Below are 14114 nucleotides of genomic sequence, written 5' to 3'. Positions count from 1 at the left end.
AGATAGAGTCTCGCTCTGCCACCCAGGCTGGAGTGCAATGGCGCAACCTCGGCTCACTGCAACCTCCCCCCCACCCCGATTGAAGCGATTCTCCTGCTTCGGCCTCCCGAGTAGCTGGGATTACAGGCGCATGCCACCATGCCTGGCTAATTTTTGTATTTTTAGTAGAGACGGGGTTTCACTATGTTGGCCACGTTGGTCTTGAACTTCTGACCTCGTGATCTGCCCACCTTGGCCTCCCAAAGTGCTGGGATTACAGGCGGGGCCCCTGTGCCCGGCATACCCTGGATTCTTCCTTCACTAGCACGGCATGTCCTTAGTTTCTTTCACTTCCCTCCCTGTCTGTGGGGCAGTTGTGGTGGATGTCTGAGGCAATATCCAGTTAGCACTGTCAGTTTTACCCCCAACCCCATCTGATACTGGCCTCCCGCTTTGCTCCTATGGGGCGCCTCAGAAGAGAGCAAGGTGAACCCAACTATGGAACTCAGACACGGTTTTGACAATGCTGCTGATTCCACTTGGAAAATCCAGCTATGTGAGTAACCATTAGTCTCTGTGCCTCTGCAATGATGCAAGTGGAGACCACATCCTTCCTGCCCTTTCCGGGGCTGTGACTGCTATAAATTCATTGCATTTCCTCTCTGCTGTTCCTGAGGCTGGCGTTTGGGTAAGTGCAGCTCTGTGGGGCAGGGTGGGCAGTGGGGAGCAGTGGGGAGGTTGTGTTGAAAGGACAGGGCTTGTCTTGGTTAGTGGGCTAGTAATTTCTTCTGCTAGCCTCCAAGTTTGTGCTTCAACAACATTTCTAGAATGCTCTTTAAGTTTATCATTACTTGGGCTCTATGGGTGCAAGTGCATGTGTGTGTATGTGGCGTGGGAAGGGGGAGGACAGAGGCAGCAACCGCAGGTTACACCATGACTTCAGCACATTTGCCCAGACCCCTCCCAGGGGAGGAGATGGATGGGGTACACGGGAGGAAATGAACCTCCTTAAAACCCGAAGGGCAGCAGAGGTAAAGCTCAGAGCAGATGATTGTGCTGGTGTTAGTGTTGAAAGAGCACAGAAGAAAGGCCGAATCCTGATGTGGATGGAAGGACTGATGGGGCTGTCACTGGGAGGGTATGCAGAGCCAGTCGGGCTGTCTGGAGAGCAGTCGCCTCAGGATGCACAGGGCTGGGCCTGCAGGGCTCAGGAGGTGAGGAGCAGACGGGTTAGAATGGAGATGGGACGGGAGGTGAGGAGCAGACGGGTGAGAATGGAGATGGGACGGGAGGTGAGGAGCAGACGGGTGAGAATGGAGATGGGACGGGAGGCGAGGAGCAGACGGGTGAGAATGGAGATGGGACGGGAGGTGAGGAGCAGACGGGTGAGAATGGAGATGGACGGGAGGTGAGGAGCAGACGGGTGAGAATGGAGATGGGACGGGAGAGATGAGTGCTTGTGAGGTGTCTTGACATTGAGCTGCAGTCACATAAATTCCAATTCGGAGAGCTACCTCATTTTCTAGGTTCTCTCCCTCCCTTGAGTGTTATTTATGGCTTTGGGTTGATGTGCTTTGCCAAATACAGCCTAATCAAGGGATCAAGGAGGGAACGATTCCAAACAAAGACACCTTGTTTGTCATCCAGAGTCTAGGAGATATGGGCAATCTAAAGATACGGCAGGGGACTGCTAGTCTTTTGTGGAACTCTAAGTCTAGTTAGGAAAACTATGTTGGTGAACACTGAGAGAAATACTTGTGATAAATGCTGGGGAAGTATGTCTTTTAGTCATCCGTTTTGTTGTCTTTGTTTTTGTTTGACTGAAACAACTAGTTAAGTGACGGAGTGAGTGGAAGACATGGTCTCATACGTCTGGTCAAAATCCTGGCTCCAAAGCCCTGGGCAGGTTTCTTAGTCTCGCTAAGACTCAGTGTATGTATCTATAAAATGGGGCTAGGAATATATGTGCACCTCATAGAGCTTTGTGCAGGTTAGATGGGAAAAGCCATCGGTCAGCGCCTAGCCTGTGGAAAGCTCTAAATTAATGTGAATTATAATGATTACAGTTCTTAATTTTGCAAGGAGACATTAAAGAGACGTGCGTTTTAATTTTGCTCCATCACACACTCCCAGTTTCATCTCACTTCAATCCATTGATTGATAGAGGCACGGTGAAAGCCTGTCCCGTCCTCTGCGGGCTTTGACGTCCTCTCCTCCCTCCCAAGCCGTGTCCTGCTCTGCTATCAACACATTTCCTGCTCTCCTGGCCTCCTTCTCTTCTCTCTCATCCATCTTCCCTCAATCGAAACAGAAGCAAAGAGCCAGAGCCTTCCATGTGGAGGAACTGAAAACATTCTCTTCTGCTTTCTCATTTGATAGATGAGGAAACTGAAGCTGAGGAATAGTGAAGTTTGTCCAGTGTCAGAGCCCCGAAATCAATGGGACCAAAGTTTTCTTGGCGATGTGTCAAGGTGGCATCATGCAGTGGTTTCACTCTAAACTGTAATACCGCCCTGTTTATGGATTTGTTTACACATCTTTCCCTCCTTAGGGATACCTTTCTTCCATGGCTCAGGACAGACTCCTGGATCGAGCCAACAGAAGAACTTTCTGGTAAGCATCTGGCTAACTTTTCTTTTCTTTTCTTTTTTTTTTTGATGGAGTCTTGCTCTGTCACCCAGGCTGGAGCGCAGTGGCACAATCTCGGCTCACTGCAACCTTCACCTCCCAGGTTCAAGCAATTCTCCTGCCTCAGCCTCCCGAGTAGCTGGCAAGACGCCCACCACCACACCCAGCTAAGTTTTGTATTTTTAGTAGAGACGGGGCTTTGCCATGTTGACCAGGCTGGTCTTGAACTCCTGACCTCTGGTGATCTGCCTGCCTTGACCTCCCAAAATGCTGGGATTTCAGGCATAAGCCACCACTCCTGGCCTTGGCTAACTTTTCAAAATTAAAGATGATGACTTGTTACAGTCCTGTGACATTTTTTTCTTTTCAGTTTTGCTAAGTTTTGGATAATTTAGTTCTCTCAAAGTGGAGACTTTAAAAGAGACTCATCCGTATGCTGTGTTCACTGCCTGGTGTCCTAGTGTGGACGTACAGACCCTGAAAACGGCTGCAGATGAAGATGGCAAGCACTCGCTGCAAGCTGGCCAGGTACCTGGAGGACCTAGAGGATGTCGACTTCAAGAAATTTAAGATGCATCTAGAAGACTATCCTCCTCAAAAGGGCTGCATCCCACTCCCGAGGGGTCAGACGGAGAAGGCGGACCATGTGGATCTAGCCACGCTGATGATTGACTTCAATGGGGAGGAGAAGGCGTGGGCCATGGCCGTGTGGATCTTCGCTGCGATCAACAGGAGAGACCTTTATGAGAAGGCAAAAAGAGATGAGCCCAAATGGGGTGAGTCGAAGGAAGACTTTAAAAAAAATTGTGGCGAAGTGCATATAACGTAAAATTTTCCATCTTAATAATTTTCAAACAGTTCAGTAGCATCAGGCACACTCACATCCTGCAGCCAGTCTCCAGAACTTTCTCCACCTTGCAGAACTGAAACTCCTCACCCATTAGCTCTACAGCACCTCCTCCTCCCAGCCCTGGTAACACCTTTTTATTTTCTATCTCTGAGTCTTATTACTCTGGGTACCTCCTGTAAGTGGAATCATGCAGTATTTTTCCTTTATGGCTAATTTATTTCACTCAATATAACGTCCTCAGGGTTCATCTATGTTGTAGCATGTGTCAAATTCCCTTCCTTTAAAAAAGACTGAATAGCCGGGCATGGTGGCTCATGACTGTAATCCCAGCACTTTGGGAGGCTGAGACAGTGGATCACGAGGTCAGGAGTTCAAGACCAGCCTGGCCAAGATGGCGAAACCCCACCTCTACTAAGGCTACAAAAAATTAGCTGAGCATGGTGGTGCACACCTGTAATCGCAGCTACTTGGGAGGCTGAGGCAGGAGAATTGCTTGATGGCAGAGGTTGTGGGGAGCCAAGATTGTGCCACTGTACTCCAGCCTGGGCAGCAGAGTGAGACTCCAACTCAAAAAAAAAAAGAAAAAAAAAAGAATAAGTTTTTGGTTTTGGCTTAGATTGTTTGGATTTTGCTTTGTGATATGGTTACCAACACCTTTCTTTACTTTCAGAATCAGTAGACAGCTGTCAGGGGTCTTTTATGGGCTGGGTGTGGGTGGCTTATGCCTGTAATCCCAGCACTTTGGGAGGCCAAGGTGGGAGGATTGCTTAAGCCCATAGTGAGAACCTGTCTCTACAAAAAATGCAAAAATTAGTTGCATGTGGTGGCATGTGTCAGCAGTCCCAGCTATTCTGGAGGCTGAGGTGAGAAGATCAGTTGAGCCCAGGAGGCCGAGGCTGCAGTGAATCGTGATTGTGTCACTGCACTCCAGCCTGGGCAGTAGAGTGAGACCCTGTCTCAAAAAAAAAACATTTATGTTGCTCATAGTTTGCTGCCCACTTAAAGTTTTCTGTCTCATATATTTCCCCTAGTGACTAACTCTTGTTTTACCAAACCTGAATTTCTCCTATAGAACGTCTTTTTAGGATGTGTTTTCTAGTGACTGTTTGGATTTGTGATTCTCAATATGGATGCACGCTGGAACCTCCTGGGAGGTTTTAGTATGTAATGGTTGCTGGCCCTCACCTCAGAGGGAATGAAAGAGAACATCTGGGCACAGAGTCCTGGAGTCTGTGTTTTTAAAGCTTCCCAGGTGATTTGAAAGTCAGCTAGGGTTCCCAACCACCAAATCAGGCATCAAACAGACTGGTCATTCTCAGTCTTGAAGACCTATACATCTGGTCTTGAAAACAGAAGACGTGGGTGACGTGGACTGCAGGCAACTGGGATCAGGGAAGGGTGACCCTTTTTAGCCCATGGCCGCCTTGGGGATATTGGAGAGCTTGGAGACGCCCCCACAGCCAGGCTGCCAGGGACAGCCAGAAGCACATAGGGGTAAGAGAACGTTAACCTGCTTCACACGTTTGCTGATGAATTTCCGGGCCTGAGGAAGAGATTCCGAGACAGGGGACACTGGGGACACAGGCTTGGCAGGTGGACAACAGAAATGAGGAGTGTGGAAATGCTCCCAACTAGACTTTTGACTGCACACCCATCCTCTGCAACTCAGAGCCATGTTTGGGTTTGGGGTCTCTTCTCCCATGCCAAGCATTAGGCCAGGTTTCCATTGCATCCTCTGTGATAACAGTCCTGGGCTTTGACACTTTTTTTTCCTTTTATGTTCAGATAACACGTGTGTTTCTAATCACACTGTGATATGCCAGGAAGACAGCATTGAAGAGGAGTGGATGGGTTTGCTGGGGTACCTTTCCAGAATCTCTGTTTGTAAAAAGAAGAAAGGTAAGCAATTGAGCTGGTGCTGCGAATTGAGTTTTCAGACCTGGCTCAGGAGGCTCTGCGGAGCTGAGTAGTTGGGTAACTTGGCCATACTATAGGTTCCTCCATTGAAGAGACAGATTCATGTCATCCCAGAGCCAGCGGGTGATGAGGTGTTCCAAGTTTGAAAAGGCGTGGGGTGCAGATGACTTAAAGGAGTAAGATTGGTAAAAAGGCTCTTCGGGCAGCGCTGGCCTTCTGCCCGGCTGTGTGTATGAAAAGCTTGGCAGCAGAGATTCTCGACACCTTTCCTGCTCAAGCAGTGGGAGAAGCTGCAGCTGCCATTTCTCCGTTCCAGTTACCACTCATTTGAGATTACCAGCCCCTGTTTAGGGCGCATCTCTGGTGGACGCGCGTGGGCTTTTCCCCCTAACTTCCTGTCTTTGCTGTAGATTATGGTAAGAAGTACAGAAGACACGTGAGAAGCAGATTCCAGTGCATTGAAGACAGGAACGCCCGTCTGGGTGAGAGTGTGAGCCTCAACAAACGCTACACACCACTGCGCCTCATCAAGGAGCACCGGAGCCAGCAGGAGAGGGAGCAGGAGCTTCTGACCATCGGCAGGACCAAGACAGGGGACAGCCCCGTGAGTCCCATTAAGATGGAGTTGCTCTTTGAGCCCGATGCAGAGCACTCGGAGCCTGTGCACACGGTGGTATTCCAGGGAGCTGCGGGGATTGGGAAAACCATACTGGCCAGGAAGATTATGCTAGACTGGGCGTCGGGGACGCTCTACCAGGACAGGTTTGACTATTTGTTCTATATCCACTGTCGGGAGTTGAGCCTCGTGACGCAGAGGAGCCTGGGGGACCTGATCATGAGCTGCTGCCCTGACCCCAACCCCCCAATCCACAAGATCGTGAGGAAGCCCTCCAGAATCCTCTTCCTCATGGACGGCTTTGACGAGCTTCAGGGTGCCTTTGACGAGCACATCGGGCCACTCTGCACCAACTGGCAGAAGGCCGAGCGGGGAGACATTCTCCTGAGCAGCCTCATCAGAAAGAAGCTGCTCCCTGAGGCCTCTCTGCTCATCACCACGAGGCCGGTGGCCCTGGAGAAGCTGCAGCACTTGCTGGACCATCCTCGGCATGTGGAGATCCTGGGCTTCTCGGAGGCCAAAAGGAAGGAGTATTTCTTCAAGTACTTCTCAGATGAGGCCCAGGCAAGGGCAGCCTTCAGTCTGATTCAGGAGAACGAGGTCCTCTTCACCATGTGCTTCATTCCCCTGGTCTGCTGGATCGTGTGCACCGGCCTGAAGCAGCAGATGGAGAGTGGCAAGAGCCTGGCCCAGACATCCAAGACCACCACTGCGGTGTACATCTTCTTCCTCTCCAGCCTGCTGCAGCCCCGAGGAGGGAGCCAGGAGCATCCCCTCTCTGCCCACCTCTGGGGGCTCTGCTCTTTGGCTGCAGACGGGATCTGGAACCAGAAAATCCTATTTGAGGAGTCCGACCTCAGGAATCATGGCCTGCAGAAGGCGGATGTGTCTGCTTTCCTGAGGATGAACCTGTTCCAAAAGGAAGTGGACTGCGAGAAGTTCTACAGCTTCATCCACATGACCTTCCAGGAGTTCTTTGCTGCCATGTACTACCTGCTGGAAGAGGAAAATGGAGGAAGGACGAAGAATGTTCTAGGGAGCTGCTTGACGCTTCCCAGTCGGGACGTGACAGTCCTTCTGGAAAACTATGGCAAATTTGAAAAGGGGTATTTGATTTTCGTTGTGCGTTTCCTCTTTGGCCTGGTAAACCAGGAGAGGACCTCCTACTTGGAGAAGAAATTAAGTTGCAAGGTCTCTCAGCAAATCAGGCTGGAGCTGCTGAAATGGATCGAGGTGAAAGCCAAGGCAAAGAAGCTGCAGATCCAGCCCAGCCAGCTGGAATTGTTCTACTGTCTGTACGAGATGCAGGAGGAGGCCTTCGTGCAGAGGGCCATGGACTACTTCCCCAGGATTGAGATCAATCTCTCCACCAGAATGGACCACGTGGTTTCCTCCTTTTGCATTGAGAACTGTCATCGGGTGGAGTCACTTTCCCTGGGGTTTCTCCACAACATGCCCAAGGAAGAGGAGGAAGAGGAGAAGGAAGGCCGACACCTCGATATGGCCCAGAGTGTGCCCCCAGGCTCTCTCACTGCCTGTTCCCTCGGGTAAGGAAACTCGGCTCCAGCAGGCGGCAGAACCTGCCCTCTGCCTCCTCGCCAGCTTTCTCTTGGCACTTGCCTTCTGTCTTTTCAACTATCTTCCAAATACAGTTGCCAAAGCTGCGTCATGATGCCGCCACTACCTATTTCAGACCCTTCAAGGGCAAAGATTGACTTGTGGTAGGTGGATAACTGGGGTGAGGAAAGAAACAATAAAATAAGGAACAAATGTTTGGGGAATGCTGGTTTAGCACAAGGTATTAGGGAGGGTGGAGGATTGCCTACAAATGCTTGCCAAAAGAAATTGCTTGTAACCTATTTGGAGCGCTAGCGCCTCATAGTCAGTCAATGTCTCTGGGGCAGGGCAATGCCAGAGACTCCGTCCCAGGAGCACAGGGGACAGACGGCCCTTGGAACTGGAGGCTAGGGGAGATTTCTTAGAAAAGCGCAATTTGGCCGGGCGCGGTGGCTCAAGCCTGTAATCCCAGCACTTTGGGAGGCCGAGGCGGGTGGATCACGAGGTCAAGAGATCGAGACCATCCTGGTCAACATGGTGAAACCCCGTCTCTACTAAAAATACAAAAAATTAGCTGGGCATGGTGGTGCGTGCCTGTAATCCCAGCTACTCAGGAGGCTGAGGCAGGAGAATTGCCTGAACCCAGGAGGCGGAGGTTGCGGTGAGCCGAGATCGCGCCATTGCACTCCAGCCTGGGTAACATGAGTGAAACTCCGTCTCAAAAAAAAAAGAAAAGCGCAATTTGAACCCACCTTTAAGGGATGGTGGAACATGGGTGCGTGGAGAAGGAAGTCAAGGAATTCAGGCATTGAAGACCGACACGAGCAACGTCGTGAATGCAGTCTGAGAAAACACATGTGCAGGTGGCAGTGGAGAGAGACTGTTTCCTTGGAAAAAACACAACGGAGATAAATCAAGGGAAATAGAGCAGAAAAGCTGAGACACCCTGGGCTGTCGCCAGAAGCGCCTGCTCTAGGGTGTGCTCATGACTTGCTGGGCGGTTGGAAGCCAGTTGCCTAGTCTGTGCAGTGAAGTAGCTGGGTCACCTGACTTCTGAGTCCCTTCTGGGTTTCTCGTTCAGTGGCTCCTAAGAAGGACCACCACAGTGGCTGTAGGAAGGTGGGCACCCTGTGATGTGTGTTTAACCCGTAGAGAAGACACTTTACATGGGGCAAAATGAAGACAAGCAGGAGGCTAGGCCCTTCCACTGGCAGCAGCGAGCTTCAGCTTTCTCTGTCCCTGACTGTGCCTGGTCAGGACACCTTCCTGGTCCTCATTTGGCCCAGAAGGACCAACTGCCCATGGGGCTGCAGCGGAGGCTGAGACCCAGGTCCCGCTCACAGGGCTTGAGGTCCATTGTGGGACAGTCAGGAAACAGGTGCAGATGTGTGTGTGTGCGTGCACGTGTGCATGTGTGTGCATGCGTGTGTACTTGTGTGCATGTGTGCACGTGTGTGTGCATGTGCGTGTGCATGCACGTGTGTGTGTGTGCATGCGCACGTGTGCGTATTTGCGTGTGCGTGTGTGCGTGTATGTCATGGGCTTTGACAAGGAACTTGCAGAGTTCCCAAAGCACAAGGGGATGAACCTGTTAGGCTGTGGGTGCGGGTGTCCCCCTCTGCCAGCTTCTGGAGGATGGGCAGTGACAGAGTGAGAAGGCCGGGGCAGCCCAGCTGGGGGTACAGAGTATTCAGAGAGGGCAGGCGCGGGAAAGCAGGGTTTAGTTTCAACAACAGCCAACAGTTCCGAGTGACTGGAAGAAGACAGGTGTCCCCATCTGTCAGGCTGCCATAGCCAAACGCTGTAGACTGCTTGGCTCACGGGCAAAAGCAATGTTCGCCGTACAGTTCCGGAGGGGAGGCCCATGGTCGAGCACTGGCAGATGTGATGTTTGGTGAAACCTCATCAACATCACACACCTGTGAAGAAGCAGGGTAGGAGGCTCAGCACCCGTCCCTCTAGAAGGCAGACCCACAGGGGAGGGGGGAGGGGCACTGTGGGGCGGGCTGCAGACCGCACCTTCTCACGCGTCCTCACAGGTGGAGGGCGAGGCAGCTCTCTGGGGTCCCTTTTGTCAGGACCGTGATCCCACCGCAAGGGCTCCACCCTCATAACTTCATCACATCTCAAAGGCCCCAGCTCCTAATACATCACGTTGAGGGTTGGGATTTCAGCATATGGATTTGGGGCAAACAAACATTCAGACCATAGAAGAGGCGTAAGAGAGAGAAAAGTAGACAGACCTACTCATTAAAAGTGAGGTGGAGGGGCAGGGAGGCCATGTCCGGTCACACACCTGTGAAGGCTTGAAGACTTGCACTGCTGCCCTGGTAGGGGGCTCAGCACCCGTCCCTCTAGATGGCAGCTGCTGGAGGGAGGCCGAGGGGGGTGGATCATAAGGTCGAGAGATCGAGACCAGCCAGGCCAACATGGTGAAACCACGACTCTACTAAAAATACAAAAATTAGCTGGCCATGATGGTGGGCACCTGTAGTCCCAGCTACTTGGGAGGCTGAGGCAGGAGAATTGTTGAACCCAGGAGGCAGAGGTTTCAGTGAGCTGAGATCACACCACTGTGCTCCAGGCTGATGACAGAGTGAGACTTGTCTCAAAAAAAAAAAAAAAAATGTAGATGGCAGCTGCCTACCTCTGAGGACAGATTCTGACTGGAGCCCTGGTAGGGGGCTCAGCACCCGTCCATCTAGATGGCAGCTGCCTTCTCCCTCTGACGGCAGGAGCTTGCTTTGTATGTCTCAGTACTTTCTGAGAACCAGAAGCCTGGGCATCTGTTAGAAATGCAAAACTGTAGACCCAGTTGTATACTGAGGGAGAGAGACTTTGCATCTGGATGAGAGCTACAGGTGACTCAAAGGTGACTGCATATGTGGTGCAGTGGCTCATGCCTGTAATCCTGTTTTTGGGAGGCCAAGACAGGGGGATTGCTTGAAGCCAGGAATTCAAGTCCTGCCTGAGCAGCAAAGTGAGAGCACTTCTCTACAGTAAAACAAAAGCAAAATGTGACTGCATGTTGGAGTCACCTGGACATTTTAAAAGATCCACGTAGCTGGACACAGTGACTCGTGCCTATAACCTCAGCTACTTGGGAGGCCGAGGCAGAGGGGCTGCTTGAGTCCAGGAGTTTGAGTCTGCAGTGAGCTATGATTGTGCCGCTGTTTTCCAACTTGGGTTATACCTAAAAAAAAAGTTAAAAAAATTGATCTGGTTCCACCTCAGAGATTCTAACTTTATTTCCATGGATGTGGCCTGGCCTTGAGGTTTTTTTTTTTTTTTTTTTTGAGCTGGAGTCTCACTCTGCCACTCAGGCTGGAAAGCAGTGGCATGATCTCAGCTCACTGCAAACTCCACCTCCCAGGTTCAAGTGATTCTCCTGTCTCAGCCTCCAGAGTAGCTGGGTAACAGGCGCCCAAGCCGGCTAATTTTTGCATTTTTAGTAGAGAGAGTGTTTCGCCATGTTGGCCAGGCTGGCCTCAAACTCCTGACCTCAGGTGATCTGCCTGCCTTGGCCTCCTGAAGTGCTGGGATTATAAGTGTGAGCCACTGCGCCCCGCCTGGCCTAAGGATTTTGCGAGCACTCCTGATAATATTGTGCAGCCGGGAGTGAGGACTGCCCTCTGAACACCCAGCACGGAACGTTCAGGGCCATGTTGGGACAGCAGACCGATAAGGGAGGGAGGACACTGAGGAGAGGGCTGCAGGTGCCAGTCAGCCAAAGTCCACCCCAAAGCAGGCAGAACTGGCTTTCCCAAGGCTCACCTGGCCCTCTTCATTTGGGAATAATTTTTGGTTTTGTGACCCATTTCTTAATTCCTGGAAGCCACTTCTCTGAACAGGTGCCAGGCACCCTGGTCTCTAGCGCCAGTTACTTATTGTTCAAGGCTGATTTCTTTTCTCTCCATCTTCCTTCTAATTCTTAGGCTGGTGAACAGCCATCTCACTTCCAGCTTCTGCCGGGGCCTCTTCTCAGTTCTAAGTACCAACCAGAGTCTGACTGAATTGGACCTCAGTGACAATTCTCTGGGGGACCCAGGGATGAGAGTGTTGTGTGAAACGCTCCAGCATCCTGGCTGTAACATTCGGAGATTGTGGTAAGTGCCCGTGCGTGCGTGTGCATCTGTGTGTGTGTGTTGTGTGTGCAAGTTCATGAGAGAGAGAGAGAGAGAGAGAGAGAGAGAGAGAGAGAGAAACAGACTGGAGAAAGAGCTTCAGGACTAGATTGGTGGTGTGCTTTCTTAGGACTGCTGTAACAAAGTACCACCGACTGCATGGCTTCAGCAACAGAAATGTATTTTCTTGCGGCTGTGAGGCTGAAAGTCTAAGGCTGAGGTGTCAGCAGGGTTGGTGTCTTCAGAGGTTGCCCTCCTGGGCTTGCAGACGCCACCTGCTCCCTGTGTGCTGACATTGTCTTTCCTCTGGGGAGAGTGTCCTGGCCTCCTCTTCTTAGAGGGACACCAGGCACAAATGAGCGAATGTTGACCTCATCACCCTTTAAACACCCCATTTCCAAGAACAGTCACATGATGAGGTTTTGAGGATTAGGGCTTCAACATATAAATCCTCTTGCGGGGGTACAGTTCAGCCCAGAACAAGTGAGAAGGTAGAACGGATGGGAAGCCAGTCGGGGCGATTTTGTGTGGGGAAGAACGAAGGAGGAGCTGAAAAAGACATTTCTCGGTGGTGCCACACAGGGCCCATGGCGTCCAGTGTCTTCTGCTTCCTCATGGGCCATGCTCATAAATGAGAATTGGAGAATTTCCCACATACAACAGTGGCAACCTCAGCTAAAAACTATGACAATTCTTTGTCTTTTCCTTTTTTTGAGACAGGATCTCCCTCTGTCACCCAGGCTGGAGTGTGGTGCTGTGATCCTGGCTCACTGCAGCCTCGATCTGCCAGGTTCAAGCAAGCCTCCCACCTCAGCTTCCGCGAGTAGCTGGGACTACAGGCATGTGGCACCATGCTGGCTAATTTTTGTATTTTTTTGTAGAGATGGGGTCTTACCACATTGCCCAGCCTGCTCAGAATGCTTCGCAGGGGTTGAAACGTCCCAGGGAATCTCCGGTGACATCAATCATGTGTTTGCTTTCTCCCACACCACGAATCAGATTCACATGCCCCCCCATGCAGGTGCCTGGGCCATCTCAGCAGCTCTGTTCCATTTTCTGCTCTGCAGATGCATGCAGGCGTCTGCACTTCTGAGCAGCTGCACAGCCAGTGTGAAAGCCTGCACTCTAGGACATTTTCATACCTCCCTCTCCGCCTCAACACACTCACCTCATCACCCGTCTTATGAGTTTTCCCTTCAGTGCAAGCCATTTTCCATTTATCCTTGTCCTCACCCCACCAGCCCATGTCCAGCAACCGCCATCACGTGCCTGGACATGCCGTGACCTCCTAGGCCATCAGCTCCCCGAGGTTAGGGTTTGCGTTTCTTTGTCTTGCCATCATCTTTACAGCGCCTGGACGGGCGTCTTAGTACATGACGGTGGTGAAAAGCACGCACCGCATGAGACGCCTGGACGGGCGTGTTAGTACGTGACGGTGGTGAAAAGCATGTACCGGATGAGATGCCTGGACGGGCGTCTTAGTTCGTGACGGTGGTGAAAAGCACGCACCGGATGAGACGCCTGGACGGGCGTCTTAGTACGTGACGGTGGTGAAAAGCACGCACCGCATGAGACGCCTGGACGGGCGTCTTAGTACGCGACGGTGGTGAAAAGCATGAACTGAATGAGTGTTGGCTCTTTGGCCTCCCTGCGTCTGCCTTTGCCCCTCACCAGACCATTCTCCACACAAAAGTAAGATGGTCATTTAGAACATTCTAATTTGATTGTGTTGTTCTGTGGCTGAAACACTTTCTCTCTGTGGATGTGCACGCTTTGTTTAGCCCCCACTTGTGAGAACGTGGTGTTTATCTGTTTCTGAGTTGTTTCCCTTAAGATAATGGCCTCCAGTTCCATCCACGTAGCTTCAAAGATGTGACTTCATTCTTTTCTATGGCTGAGCAGTATTCCATCATGTAGACAGATTACACTGTCTTTATCTTTGCTCTTTTGATAAATTTCACATCGTCTTGCCTGGAAGACTCTTTGGGGCACTTAACCTTACTTCTCCAGCTTCACCCAAAAATTCTCTCCCCGTTGCCCCTGTATGTGTCTGGAGAGTGAGACACCAAGAGGGAAGGGTGGGTAATAAGATGTTTTGCAGATAAAGAGAGATCCATTTGTCCATTTGCCTGAAGTTGGTATAAAGATAGGGACAGAAAGGAAGGTGGTCTAACGGGCTCTGGGACCTGTGAACTATTGCCCTGGAAAGAAGCTGGAGTATTGTTCTTGCCCCCGACAGTGATAAATCATAGTTTTTGTTGTTGTTGGTGGTGGTGATGGTGGTAGTGGGGTGGGGGTGTGTGTGTGTGTGTGTGTGTGTGTGTGTGTGTGTGACTGTGAAACAAATCAAGTATCAGCTGCAGCAGAGTGCGTGGCTCAAGCTTGGAATCCCAGCACTTTGAGAGGCTGGGGCGGGCAGATCATTTGAGCCCAGGAGCTCAAA

General features: G+C 51.1%; 1 protein-coding gene across 4 annotated transcripts in view; it reads left to right on the top strand.

Annotated features, from left to right (window-relative positions):
• The first annotated feature begins 694 nt into the window (after window positions 1–694).
• The window catches only part of NLRP3 (NLR family pyrin domain containing 3), a 28437-nt gene continuing 15017 nt past the window's right edge, over window positions 695–14114 (top strand). Inside the window, exons 1-6 of one of the 4 annotated variants that reach the window (XM_032242072.1) lie at window positions 695–1117; window positions 2531–2592; window positions 2978–3383; window positions 5243–5356; window positions 5785–7537; window positions 11483–11653. In XM_032242072.1, coding sequence (XP_032097963.1) covers window positions 3101–3383; window positions 5243–5356; window positions 5785–7537; window positions 11483–11653 — 2321 coding nt within the window. In that variant the 5' untranslated portion in view covers window positions 695–1117; window positions 2531–2592; window positions 2978–3100. Of the gene's footprint in view, window positions 1194–2358; window positions 2593–2977; window positions 3384–5242; window positions 5357–5784; window positions 7538–11482; window positions 11654–14114 lie in introns of all 4 variants that reach the window. The other 3 variants (XM_032242070.1, XM_032242071.1, XM_032242069.1) reach the window with 3 other exon arrangements.

The sequence above is a fragment of the Sapajus apella genome, unplaced genomic scaffold (genome assembly GCF_009761245.1).
Source record: "Sapajus apella isolate SASKATOON/1434 unplaced genomic scaffold, GSC_monkey_1.0 scaffold49, whole genome shotgun sequence".
In the NCBI taxonomy this organism is placed as follows: domain Eukaryota; kingdom Metazoa; phylum Chordata; class Mammalia; order Primates; family Cebidae; genus Sapajus; species Sapajus apella.
The sequence above is the reverse complement of the archived record's forward strand: the minus strand, read 5'-3'. Positions and strand labels throughout refer to the sequence as shown.